Source organism: Mus caroli, chromosome 2, assembly GCF_900094665.2.
Source record: "Mus caroli chromosome 2, CAROLI_EIJ_v1.1, whole genome shotgun sequence".
Classification (NCBI taxonomy): domain Eukaryota; kingdom Metazoa; phylum Chordata; class Mammalia; order Rodentia; family Muridae; genus Mus; species Mus caroli.
The window spans coordinates 118,719,262-118,732,561 of NC_034571.1; the positions used below are offsets into that span (position 1 = coordinate 118,719,262).

General features: G+C 43.9%; 1 protein-coding gene across 4 annotated transcripts in view; it reads right to left on the minus strand.

Annotated features, from left to right (window-relative positions):
* Fam227b (family with sequence similarity 227 member B) overlaps positions 1–13,300 on the minus strand; it is a 144,414-nt gene that overhangs the window by 1,974 nt on the left and 129,140 nt on the right. For 3 of the 4 annotated variants that reach the window (XM_021156367.2, XM_021156368.2, XM_021156371.2), the window contains 4 exons: positions 12,466–12,629; positions 4,075–4,152; positions 3,003–3,077; positions 1,537–1,606 (listed from right to left, as the gene is read on the minus strand). In XM_021156367.2, coding sequence (XP_021012026.1) covers positions 1,537–1,606; positions 3,003–3,077; positions 4,075–4,152; positions 12,466–12,629 — 387 coding nt within the window. The remainder of the gene's footprint in view (positions 1–1,536; positions 1,607–3,002; positions 3,078–4,074; positions 4,153–12,465; positions 12,630–13,300) is intronic. The other variant, XM_021156369.2, reaches the window with a different exon arrangement.

Below are 13,300 nucleotides of genomic sequence, written 5' to 3' on the forward strand. Positions count from 1 at the left end.
GTGCACACCTCCATGGGGACACAGTCTGTCTAGATGTTCACTGTGCACACCTCCATGGGGACACAGTCTGTCTAGATGTTCACTGTGCACACCTCTATAGAGAACCCAGGCTATCTAGGTGTTTTGTCTTTGGTGAGGTACAGAATCTCTGAAACTATTCTACTCTAGCCTGGCTTCCTGTTTGTTAAGATTGTTTCAAACTTGCCTTCAGTACCTGGTGTTCTAGAAGTTGTGAGACATACCCAGCTCTTCTGAGAAGAGTAGGGATGGGACCAAGGGCACTGGGAAGGATGGCTAGACTCTGAAAGCTAGTGAGTAGGCAGTGCAGACCAGCCAAGCTGAGTAGGGTCCGAGGAAGGCTCTGTGGGAGTGCAGGGTTTGTTTTAAGATGCATTGAGGAATCCTGTCAGTTGTACTGACTGGACCAGGCAGCATTCAGATCCGAAAAACAGGCCACATCTGGACAGGCCACATCTGGTCTGCAAATGCAGTGTTTGGTTCATTAGCATTTGAAAATGTGGGCTCTAAGTCTGGAGATTTTGTACAGGAGTCTGAATTACTGATGGAAGCCTGAGAGAAGCCTGATTCCTGCAGGTAACAAGGAAGGAGTGTGGGCTACAGCTGTAGTGTACCATGGTGAGGCATACCTTCTGCAAAGTGCATGGCTGCTGCTGTTACCTGTGTAAGAGCTCTTGGCACTCTTCAGTAGGAGGAAATACATCCAAAAATAGGGATAAGGAATAGTGCTTTTAAAAAAAAGGACAATGATCTTATGTGTCTAAGAGAAACCCTCGAATGTTTCATGACTTTCCACAAGAAAGAATCTTACTTTCTGTAAAAGAATCTTACTCTTCTCCTTTTTGGTATTAGACTGGCAGCCAATGGGATTGCTCTAGAGTCTGGACTGCAGAGGGGAAACTTTTCATACGGGATCTCTCTATCCTTGGCTCAGGTAGTGTAGCCTGCTAGTTTCCTGCGTGCTGGTGTCTTCCCTCTCCCCCTTTTGGAAAGTATGATCCTTCAGATTTGACAGGGCTGCTCAGAAGGCTTAGAAAAACAGAAAAGATCCAGGGAAAATAGGCAGGAACTCTCTCCACCCCTCTCTCCTTCTCACATCGGAGCTCTGTTTGGCGTTTTGTCACAGTCTTTATTGTGTTTGGGTGGGTTGAGGGTGAGAGATTCTTTTCACATGGCCAATGCTGTCATGTAGCTTTTTTGAGTTAATAGAAAACAAAATACAATTTCAAGCACCAATAATTTCCTCTAGCTTCTAATCCACTTGCACTTGATGGAGACAGCAATGGTCTGACGGACTATTCTAGAAGCAAGGAATGAGGACAGTAGACCTGAGCTTATGGCTGGACCTGAGAGTGGATGGTCTCCTCTCTGCAGGGGACGGTGGATGATAAGAATGTGTCCTTTCTGTCACTGCAGCTTGGGTGTGACCATGCATTGCTTATGAAACATGTGAGGTTTGGAGGCGAGAAGCAGGGGGGAGAACTCTCAATTATTCCCAGGAAGAAGGAGGAAACCTACTTGTTTATGTAGAAAATTCTCAAATTCATTTTTGACTTCTTGGAGATTTTTGGAAGCCTTTGCTTGGATCCTAATGGAATAAAGAAAGCATTTAGGTAAACAGACTGTTCATACGCATCTCCTAGCCAGTGTTTGCAAAGACTGGACGTGGGTTAATGCACCTACCTCATTACAACTGTAGCAAGCAGGGATAATTTTTATTCTCTATCATTGAGGAAACAAACTCAGGCAAAGTTACTGCTACTACTTCATACAGAAGGCTAGAAAGCAGACATCTTTAATCTAAGCATTTTCTTGAATCCTTTGTTCCTTCCACCTTGTGACTCCCATCCTAGCAGAAGACTGTCCCCTTCAGTTAGACATGTTATATAGCATCACCTTAACCGCCTCCACTTACCCGATCTTATGAGGGCTTTACACAATGGCATAGAGCAAGAAGAAAAGCAGATGGTCAAGGTTCATTTGTGTAAGGGTAGGCGCTAGGCCAAGGTCCTTGAGGAAGGATCCTAAGGATCTTCCAGGGTTTTGGTTTGCAACTACTCAATGGAGAAGCACTTCTTTTTTCTTTCCTTTTCCTTTTCCTTTTCCTTTTCCTTTTCCTTTCTTCTCTTTTCTTTCCCTTTTCCTTTTCTCTCTTGTCTTTCCTCCCTCCCTCCCTCCCACCCTGCCTTCCTCCCTCCCTTTTAAGGTAATGGTTGGACTTACTCTGGTGACTGGGAATCCAGACCATTTCCAGGAGAGACTGGCCAAGCTTCAGTCTCTCGAAGGGGGTTAAGGCTGCAGCGTCTGTCTGGAGGGCCCCAGCCACCTCCACACTCGGTACTCTCTCTTCCTATCCCCAGTTTATAAAACAAATTAAAGCAGCCAAATTATCCCTGCTCCATTGGGGAAGTTTTTGTGTGTAGAAAAAGTAGCAGGGACAGAGGTGACACAAGGCTGTAATCCCAGGGAAGCCAGCAGAGGGACTGATTTCTAGTTTACGTCCTTCCCAGAAAGGGCATAGTTACAGGCTAAGTCCTATGGTTGATGTAAAAATAGATAATCACAATTAATTTAGCAATTAAGCAATTAAGTTGGTAGGAAGATGATATTTTTTCTTTTTTAAAATCGAAGACGTTGATTTGTTGTTCTAGATCAACCTGTAGGTAGCGACTCTTTTTTACAGCGGTCAGTTAAGACATTGGAAAACACAGATATTTATAGGATTCATAACAGTAAAAAAATTACAGTATGAAGTAGCAAAGAAGATGATGTTATGGATGGGTGGCAGCGACATGAGGAACTGTATTAAAGGGCTGCAGCGTTAGGAAGGTTGCTAGCCAAGGTGCTGGTGAGCTGCTAGGTAGGATATAGCTCTTTGTAGATACTAAATATATATTTTCACAACAAACCCATCGTGGGTGTCTGTGAGTTTGTTTGTCAGTTAAAAGTGGTTTAAGCACTACAAAGCCAAGCGAGAGACACACCGGTCAAGCTCCTTGTCGATTAGTTCCTGTTGCTCTCTCAGGAACTTGATATCATCTTTGATTCTTTGCTTTACTCTGTAAAATATAAAGAAAGCTCTATCAACATTTGGAGTTAATATTTAAAAATAAAGCAGTCAGTCCTGTGTGGGGAAGAATCCATCAATAAGCCCTTTGTTCCCTTCAGCACATCAACTGGTGTGCTAAGCCCTCCCCACGGTCCCTTTTAGAGCATGTGCCTGTGGTGCTGCCAGGCACCTGGTGTGACCTGAGGTATCTATCACTCACTGCTTCTATCTGGGCTCGCAAGCCTTTTCCCACTATGCGGGGATGCTTGGCATTGCTGGTGGAGGTGGGGCTGTGGGGTTAGGTCGTTGGAGACCCACAGGGAGAGGAGCGCAGACTGTGTGTTGCTCGGGGTAGGACATCTCTGGCTGCTCCTTTATTCCCAGTTCCTGAGCAGCACTGCATTCATTCCCAGAGCTGGCTCTGGTCCTTCTTTCCCCCAAGGCAATAGTCTTTAGACAGTTACCTTGACACAGTGAGGTGAATCATGCCAGATTTTTCTTGTAAAAATTCACGGGCATTCTTGCATAGCCTGTTCCTAACTCTGTAGCACATAAAAGTGTCATGACTGCCCATGAGCAAGCACTTAGCTCAAGCACAAGCAGAAAATGTTCTCTGAGAAAACATTTTCCAAGAGTCCACCCTGTCTCGGTCTCTTCAATACCATACCAGCTGCCACCCCAGTTCTATGTCCACACAACACGACCTTCTGGCTTTCCAAAGCTCATCCTTGCAAGTGGTGATGCTCCAGTCTATTGCTGACACAGGACATCTGGTCTTCCTACATTGGGGTGAACCCCACAGCAAGGCTTCTTACCCTCTCTAGTCCCTGATACTGGTCAGGCTCCACACCTAACTAAAGAGACACTTGATATAGGAAAAGAGCCTGGGAATGTACAAGATGGTAAATGGCCAGATCCTCTTCATTAGGAGAGACCAAGTTCAGGCACTTCCTACTATCTCTTCTGGTTTTTTAACAGATCAAAGCTATAATGCTGCACAAACTTACCTCTTAAAATCCTTCTTGTTATCTGCAAATTTTCTTTTGGCATCCCTGATGATGTCACAGTATGTTGGAGCAGGTGGTGTGCTGGACTTACAGTTAAGGAATGGTTTCTAGTTCATGATATTTGGGGAAGGCAAATGGGACCCTTCTCAGGGAAATCACGGGGACCATCTGGCCTGGGTTTCCTTTCTTGAGGCCCAAGTGTAAATGTGAAATGCCGTATCTACTATAGAGAAAGCTGAGAGAAAATACCACTTTTCAGATTGCTTTAAGCTTGTTTCCCTAGGCACTATAATTTAATAGTTTTGTAAGCCCTGTGTATGCGTGTGTGTGTGTGTGTGTGTGTGTGTGTGTGTGTGTGTATTTTCAAACCAGAGTTTGTGAAAGTGTTAGTAAACATTGATACTCTGCCCCAGGCTTTGTCACCTTGTTTGGGTATTCACCTTGCAGTCTACCAAGGACTTCAAAGTCTCCTCTGGGAGACTTAGAGGGTAACTGCCCACCTGCATGGGTGCTCAGTTAACCCAGCTTATACCAATGTACAGCGGAAAGACAGGAGACCGAGAAAACATGACATGGAGGTCTGTGAAGAAATGTAAAAACAAACCTGCTCTGGGTGGATTTGGAAACTCTGACATAATGAGAGCATCTGCACTATTCTGTCCTCTGTGGTGCTGTTCACAGTGACACACAGAAATAACCTGAGGGTTTGACAGCAGACAAACAGGAAGAGGAGCTGCAACATAGATACATACAATGGGATAGCTGCTGCTCCCACAAGAGTCTCACCATTTGTCACAAGATGGATAAGCCTAAAGGATATTATGCTAAGAGAAGTCTCTGTGTGTATCATGGGGCAATCTTGGTAATGGGTGATGGTTTGAGACCAGGAGTCCTAGCTGGTGCCAACCCTTAAACCTTTCCCTATCCTGTCAATGCCTAACTAGAAGGTCAGTGGTCCCATAGCACATTATATTAGTTTATCAAGCTAGCCTGCTTATGAATTACATGCCAGACATGGTAGCAAGCTAGAGTAAGTGAAGGAACTTTCAAGATATCATGTGTAAGGTAGAGGAAAGTTAAGGAATCCACAGAGGCTAGGCTTGGAGTGGGGAACAAAGGCCAGGAACATTTGCTGGCTTTTCTGGGGTGAACATGGAGGGTGTGAGAGAGTACTCCTGCCTGGTGGGTCCCAACAGGCTTACTCCAGTGACATCCTGTGCCCTTAGGTCCTTGGAGGTCTAGCCTCTTACCCTGCCTCATAGTTAGGATGGACCTATAGCCTCTGGCCTTGAAGACTTGGGCTTTAAACTATTCTTGGCCCAGTAGTGGGCATTAGACCAGCATGGCCAAGCTCAGGTCCCTACTTAGGCCGGTGTTTTGTCTCCCAGGGCAAGTCTTTCACTTAATAGAAATAACTTACTGGATGTGGGAAGGCTGTGTCACCATCTGCTTGGCAGAGGCCATCTGAGTAGGCTTTTTTGCTGGCAAGCCTTCATGTGGAGACTGGAACCTCAGTTGCAGTGCACTGCCAAGGGCAATGCACTTCTCCAGGAGGGAACCATGGCATGTATGTGTTCAGACGGTAACCATGACTGAGGGCCAGGCCCGTCTGCTTGGCATTCCTGGTCTTTGTTGATCACTCTGCTAATAATGTGCGGTCAGAACCATACCATTGTCTTCAGGATAATGACATCTTGAGATCTGATGACCCCGTATAAGCCACTTTCTCTTCAGGCTTAAGTGAAGTCACCAAATGTGTCTATGAGCAGTAGCTGATTTGTGGTATGAATCAAATCTAGAAGGTAACATTTCAAAAGAAAATAACCCCAGGTTGTGTCTAGGTCACTTCCAAATTCTGGATTTGACATTTCATCCTTCAGTTATATTTTCTGTTACTTCATGAATAGTCAACATTAAAAGTTCAGTAGTTCTCAGAGCTTGAAATGAAGCAATGCACACCTCACCTTATAGTGGAGGAAACTAAGTCTTATAAAACCTATTTGTGGGGATACATGTTTCATTCAACAAATTTAAAAAGTATATATAATTGAGTTTGCTGGCACACACCTGTCATCCCAGCATGTGGGAGGCTGAGATCACCAGTTCCACATCAGTCAGCCTGGGTTACATAGCAAGACTTTGCCTCAAAACCACAAAATACTAACATACAGATATAATAGAAAACAAAACAAAACAACATAATCAAAAGAGAAAACTGCCCTATGTTCTTGCAATCCCCAAGCTGAAAGTGTTTCCCCTTTCTTGCGTCTCAATTTGTCCTGTACAGAGCTGTCTCACATTATTTTAACACAATAGTTGGTGTCTCACAACTACAGTATCACAATTCTTCATGTGCACAAGTCAGAGTAAACTGCTGTAGACAGACAAGATGTGTTGCTCCTTGTTGTTGAGATGTTGCCAGGCTGGTCTTGAACTTGTGGGCTCAGTTGATCCTCCTACCTCACTCCTGAGGAAGCTGGCACTCCAGGTATGCACCATAGTGCTCTGCTGAAGGGACTATTCTAATGTTTGTAAAACTTTCCACTGAGGGCCTGTACCTGAAGTGCTTTCCAGTCTGGATGTTATATCTTGGTGTTCGTATATGAGCTTATAGTTTCCTTCTCAAGAGCCTAGCAATAGAGGTCTGCATGCCCACTCTTTTAGGTTAGTTGGGAATAGGGGGCAGACACATGGTAGGGAAAAGGCAGTCTCACTTCCTACTAAGCAAGAATCTTGCAATCCAAGATATACTGAATCTTCCCTCAGCCACAGAGTAATCTGCCAGCCCAGAGCAGAGGATCTGGAGTCATCGAGTTGCTTCCACTGCCTGGAATGCTCTCTGTACATTAATGCACTGAAGGTCTTTGCTTCTCTGGGAAACGGCTGCAGAAAGTCCTATCATTGTAGTATGGGGATTTGAATAATTGATGATGCTTTTCCAGGTAGAGATGGATCTTGCTAAAATGCTCAGTCTGGAATGCATCCACTTCCTGCTATTGCTTAATTGATCCCCTAGAGTACTTGTTAGAAGTTCCTCTTTGTCTCTAGTATGGCTTCCATGGGTAAGCTTTTGTGACATGATTTATTTGACATGCTGAGGGATTGGGTTTTCCATGAAAATACTATTGGTACCAACATAGTTATACTTCAGTTCCTAAAAATTTCAGATTTTAACATATGGCTTTATTGAAATGAGTTGGGTATAAATTCTTCATAAAGACATTCTGATTCTTTTCAAAGCTTGGTCCTTGTCTATTTGAACTGTACAGTGAAGTTCTGGCCTGCATTATGCTGGTGTTGACGAAGACCTCAGCGTTCTCTTGTGTTTTCAGTAGACTTTTGTTAATGTGTGTTAATAAGTGTCCTAATTTTTATTCTTTACACACACTTAAAACCACGATTATATCCCAGTTGAAGAAACATAGAGTACTTAAAAGTTGTAAATTATGAATAATGGCATTTTATGCCCCTCCGGGAAGACTGTGGCAACAGCGCTTTCCAGTCCCTTGGTCTGGACTGACATCACACTTCATTCCCCACGCACAGCTCCAAGGATGCATGGCAAGCCACTACATGGAGAAGGAGCCATTTGGGGACAAATCAAATTGTTCTCTTCTGGATGTCACAACTGCTGTGGTTGGTTGTACCAAACCAAGACTGAGAGAGATATCCTAGAGGCCTCAAATCAGAGTCTAGAGTCCTTACCCTCCATGTAGCAGGATAGAGTCAATCATAGAAGCGGTGGGGTCAATTATAGATGAAGAAATTGAGGAGACTGAAGAATTGAAGAAGTGGTCTGTGTGTGAGGGAGTGGCCACTTGTGTACAAAAGCTATCGACCTTTTGAGACAGGGGTTCTTTGTGTAGCCCTGACTCTCCTGGAACATGCTCTGTAGACTGCTCAACTCCAGAGACCTTCTCCAGAGACTAGCTAATAAATACCCCCACCCTATGTGCTATGCCTAACAAATACAGCAAGGGTGGAGGTTGCCAGCAGTATTAGGTACCACTTTATCAAAGTGAACACACCCCCACCCGATCCCAATTTTCCTGTCCATGTGTCTGTATGTCTGTCCTTTCATCATTCCCTTGAAGTCCCTCATGAGGGTTCCAGGGCCCAGGCAATAGGGAGACACACTGAGGTTATCCTTGCTTCTCTATAAGCTAAGGGAGTTGAAGCAGGTGGGGACTCGCACATCGCTGCTTCACAACTGTGAGAGCCCACGACCACTGTGCTGTGGGGAGCTTGCATCAGTGTGCGGCTCAGGAAGAAAATCAGACTGCCTTGAGAGTGAATGGCCTCACAGAGCCACATTGCTGGTTAGGACAGCTGAACTTCCTGAGCAGAGAGGTGACATCCCAGGTTCAGAATGGGATAAAGGCTACACGGGCGCTTAGTGGGAAAGGAGGTCTCAGCTTTTGAGAGGTATAGTTGAGGAGCCCTGTGGGAAACCTTACACCAAGTAGGAAGAAAACATGACCAGAGAAGAAGAAAAACCCCCGTTATGTGTCAAGAGGGGTGACAGATGGAGAAAGAAAAAAAATATACCAGAAAAAGTGAACTCAGCTAAGTTAATTTATTTTTGAGCATCTTAGAGTCTCTTTTCTCACTGGGTTCTAGAAACCTTGTGTTTAAGACCCCAGAGAAGAAATGCTCAGGTTGGAGTCTACAGAGCAGCAACACAATGAATGTGAGTTTCCAGGTAGCCTGGGCTACAGGAGACCCTGCCTCAAACAAACCAGAAAAAGAAAAGGAAAAGAAAAAAAAAGAGAGAGAGAGGAAGTTAGCTGAGAATGAGGTCATTACAGAGCCGGCTTTACATGTTGGGGATTTATTACAGTCCTAACCTCTAAGGACTTGAAAGAATTTTTATTTTTCTACTTAAAGGTTTTTTGTTTCTTTGCTTTTAAGAGGTTGGGGATCATGCAGGGCCTTATGCATGCTAAGGGCGCTGGAGCACTGGGCCAGGCCCTTCTCAGCTGATGTGAATCAGCAAGGGCAGTGTAGCCTTTCCCCAACAGAGAAAGCAAGGGAAACAAAGTTTTCCTTACTGATGTAAACTGGGATTGTTACCCTTCCTTCCTTCCTTCCTTCCTTCCTTCCTTCCTTCCTTCCTTCCTTCCTTCCTTCCTCCCTTCCTTTCCTCCCTTCCCTCCCTCCCTCCCTCCTTCCCTCCCTTCCTTTTTCCCTCCCTTCCCTTCTTCCCTTCCCTCCCTCCCTCCCTCCTTTCCTTCCTTCCTTCCTTCCTTCCTTCCTTCCTTCCTTCCTTCCTTCCTTTCTTCCTTCCTTCCTTCCTTCCTTCCTTCCTCTTTTTCTTTCCTCTCTATATAGCACAGGCTGACTTGGAACTGGTATTGACCCCCCTTCCTCTGCCATGCTAAGATCACAGGCACATGCCACCATGACCAGTCATTTTATTATGCTTCTTGAATTAAAACCACATACCCAACCTGTTCCTAAGTTTCCAGGATGAGACTTTCTCCTGTTCATTCTTATCTTCTCCACTGAGACACTGAGAGACATAACTATCAGGTCTCAGGCCCTTCACATATATCTAGAAATGAGTGTGAGCTGCACTATAGGATTTCTGGTGGTTATATCAAAGCCAGTGCCTCTCAGGAACTTGTGAGTGGGTTTTTCCATCTCACAGCAGGAGCTCCTTGCCATTCCTCAGCCTTGGCCCTTACAGCCCAGCCTGGTGGTTTGTCCCGAATGCTCTCCACTCCCTACTCGCTTGTACTTTCCCATCTCTCTCACCACGTGCTGTCTCTTGCTACCCCCACCACTCCCTCCTTTCCTCTCGTTTCCCTAGTTCTGGCCATGCCTAGTCTGTTTTCTTCTCTCTCTGCTCTGGACTCTTTCACATGCCTCTAGCCATTTTCTCTCTTACCCACAATAAAAACCTTGACCCTAATGGGGTGGTCATGTTGGGAATTTCCTTTTTGCAAACATTCCTCTTTGTGTAGGTATAGTAACATGTTTATTACTTTAAAATTCAAAAACTGGCTAAGAAGTCAGAAATGACCCAATCTAACCACCCAAAGCACCTGAACTCTTCTATTTACCATCACAGTGACAATAGTTGGTGAATTGCTGTGTTTTGCATTTTTTAAAGGGAAAAAAAAACCCACCCCAGAACCTAAACTGTTTGTAACAAGAAAGGACCTCATATTACTGACAGTTTTCCAATTAATCCTGGCTGAAGGTAGCTGCAGTAAACATGCTCATCCTCGGGTTGGCCAAACAAAGCTCTTTTGTTCTGTAAGTTCTTGAAAAAACAATTTTCACCTCAAAAGTCCTCATCCTCCACTTTTAACTGACAGTTTCTAAAAGAAATTTGGCCAAGCCCTCAGGAAGTGAAGAATTGCTTCAAGTAAAAGTCATCTAAAGATAGAGTGGGACACACCCTTACCAAGAGCAAGATTTAAGACGTCACCTGTCCCTTACCTGATGATGGTTTCATGATCCTTCTGCTGCGACAGACAAGAGGCAAAGCTGTGGCCCTGGGATGTCACCAGAGTAACACAAACAGGCTTTCCCCTCAGAGCCAATGCTTCTTGCCGTCTTTACACTTCATTCTTTCCCCTTCTCCTGATCTCACCCTTCTGGGGACATTTTCTCAGGTCATCTTGAGACTGGGTCACATAGACAAATAGTCTTGCACGAAATGATGGAGAAGGAGCCGACTGGCCTGGAGTGCTAGTTCCATGGAGAATGGCAACCTGGAGACCCTCTTTCTCCTCTCAGATTAAGATCAAGGTCACCAGCTCAACACTGTGTTCTTCATCTTCGTGTCAAATATGGTCCTGATACTTCATGACATGGAAAAATACACACTTTAGTGTATATTGTACTAGTCTGTGCATAGGAAGCCTGCTCTATACCCTCTGAGCATGCCTCCATCCTTTAAGTCCAGTGAGTGGCAGCTTCCAGCCACTGAGGACACAGTGAGAATAGAGAGTGCTGAAGGAGCTGTGTGAGCATGGTTACAGAAAGACTGCCTCTTTAGTGGACCTGGTAAAATAGAGAATGGGCTCTCTGAAGGTGGGCTTGTGGCCATATTTCTAGCACATAACATATTACCCAGAATGTAATAGGTTTTCTGTCAATAATTGTTAAAACAACTGCAAGAAATGGCTTGGCTCCTGGACGTGGGTAATGAAGGCACACCCAGGTAAGAAGGCAGATGCAGACACTTAGTGAACATGAGCTGAAATAGCTAGACAATAATTAGACAAGTTTAGAATCCAAAGTGAGGAATGAGAGTTGAGACAAGAGCTCAGGGAAGGGTCATGACAAAAAACAAAAACAAAAACAAAAACAAAAACAAAAACAAAAACAAAAACAAAAAACAGGAGAGACTCCACAAAGACTTGTCTCAGCCCACGGCAAGACATTGGTCTTTCCCTGTACATGAAATTCTTCTTAGGAGCATGTTGCTAAAGGAACGACCAGATGGCTCAGACGATGAAAGAGCTTGCCACACAAGACTGATGACAGGTGGAGCATGGCTTGGCCACTTTCTTGTTTTTAAAAATATATAAAAGTATGTATATATATATATATATATATATATATATATATATATACATACATACATACATACACATATATATACATATATTATATATTTATATTGCTTTATTTATATTGCATTTTAAATACTATTACCAAACTATTGCTCCATTAATTAATATTAATCTTATTCAAATAGGTGATAGAATTTATAAATTTCCTTGTCACCTGAAAAGATAAAACCAAACAAACCACCAATGGTAATGTTCTGCACTACTGACAAACCACAGGAGCACAAGGATCTACCATTACCCCTCCATAGGAGCATATAAATGGAGGCCAGAGCTCAGTCAGGGTGTTCGTCTGTTGAGTATTTGTAAAGTGTAATCTTCTATTTTTAAAGATAGAAATAGATATCATAAAGAAGAATCTTGCACTCTCCCCTGGGTGCTAGACTCAGTCAGAGCTCCTCTTCATCTGCAGTGAGTCCTGAACCATGGTGGCTATTTTTCAAGTGCCTGAGACTCTCTTTGAGGAATCAGAAACCAATGACCAAAAATTATGACAAATGCTTGAACTAGCATGGAACAACAAAGCGGCAAGTTAGATTTTCAGGACACAGCATAACCAGGTCAGAAGGTCTGGACTTTCCTCACATGGGAGATCACAGTCGTGAAGCTAAAGGGGAAAACAGCTAGCTCAGCCAATTGTGCTGCCGAGGTAAACAAGGCACAAGTGAATGCTTCATGAGCTGTCGGTCAAAACACGTTGAAAAATTGGACAGAAAGAAAACGGTTTTTAGTGTCCTTGAAATTGATTGCCTTGAAGTAAAGCTTAGGAAGGATATGGCTCTCAGATAAAACTTAGGAAGGATATGGCTCTCGGAGTATCTTGGTGAACTTGCTTCCCTTCAGATTGTGAGTGACGGAAATACCTCCTAGCTCGTGCATCTTAAGATAGTATAGAATCAGTGGGCTCTGGCCTCCAAAGTCAAAGAGAACTTTGTGAAACTCTGGACCCAAGCTCCTATAGTGGGACTGCTGGAGAGAGGAAAAGCCACACGTCACTGACACTTCTCTGTTCATAATGAGCTGTAGATAAACTTACACGGTATCTATGAAGAAAACCCCAAGGGATGTATCAAAATACACAAAAGAAAATTCTATACAGCATCCCTTAAATGACTTATTCTTTTCACATGGGTGATTGTTTTGTCTGTACTATTTATGTCCCTTACATGAGTGCTGTGTCAGCAGGGGCCAGAAGGCAGAACTGGAACCCCTGGAAGTGAAGTTATAGAGGGTTTGAGTCATTGTGTGGGTCCTAAAAGCGGAACCCTGAAAGCAAGAGTGCCCCTAACCATCTCCCCAGTCCCTTCTTAATAAAAAGCATCCAGCAGCTCAGGCTACGAGTGCTTACAACAAATGGTCTTTCAGAATGCTGTTTTGTAATTTTGTCTATCTATCATCCATCTGTCTGTCTGTTCACTGATCCATCTATCATGCCTCATCTATTATTAATGTATTAGCTATTGTTAGATAATCAGTCTCATTACAACAAATATATTATTGTATCTTGCTTATAGTCATCCCTGACTATCACAATATCCTGATCCTCCCCAACTTCCAACTCAATGTTCCCTCCCTCTTCTGTTGTCCTATCACACACACACACACACACAGAGAGAGAGAGAGAGAGAGAGAGAGAGAGA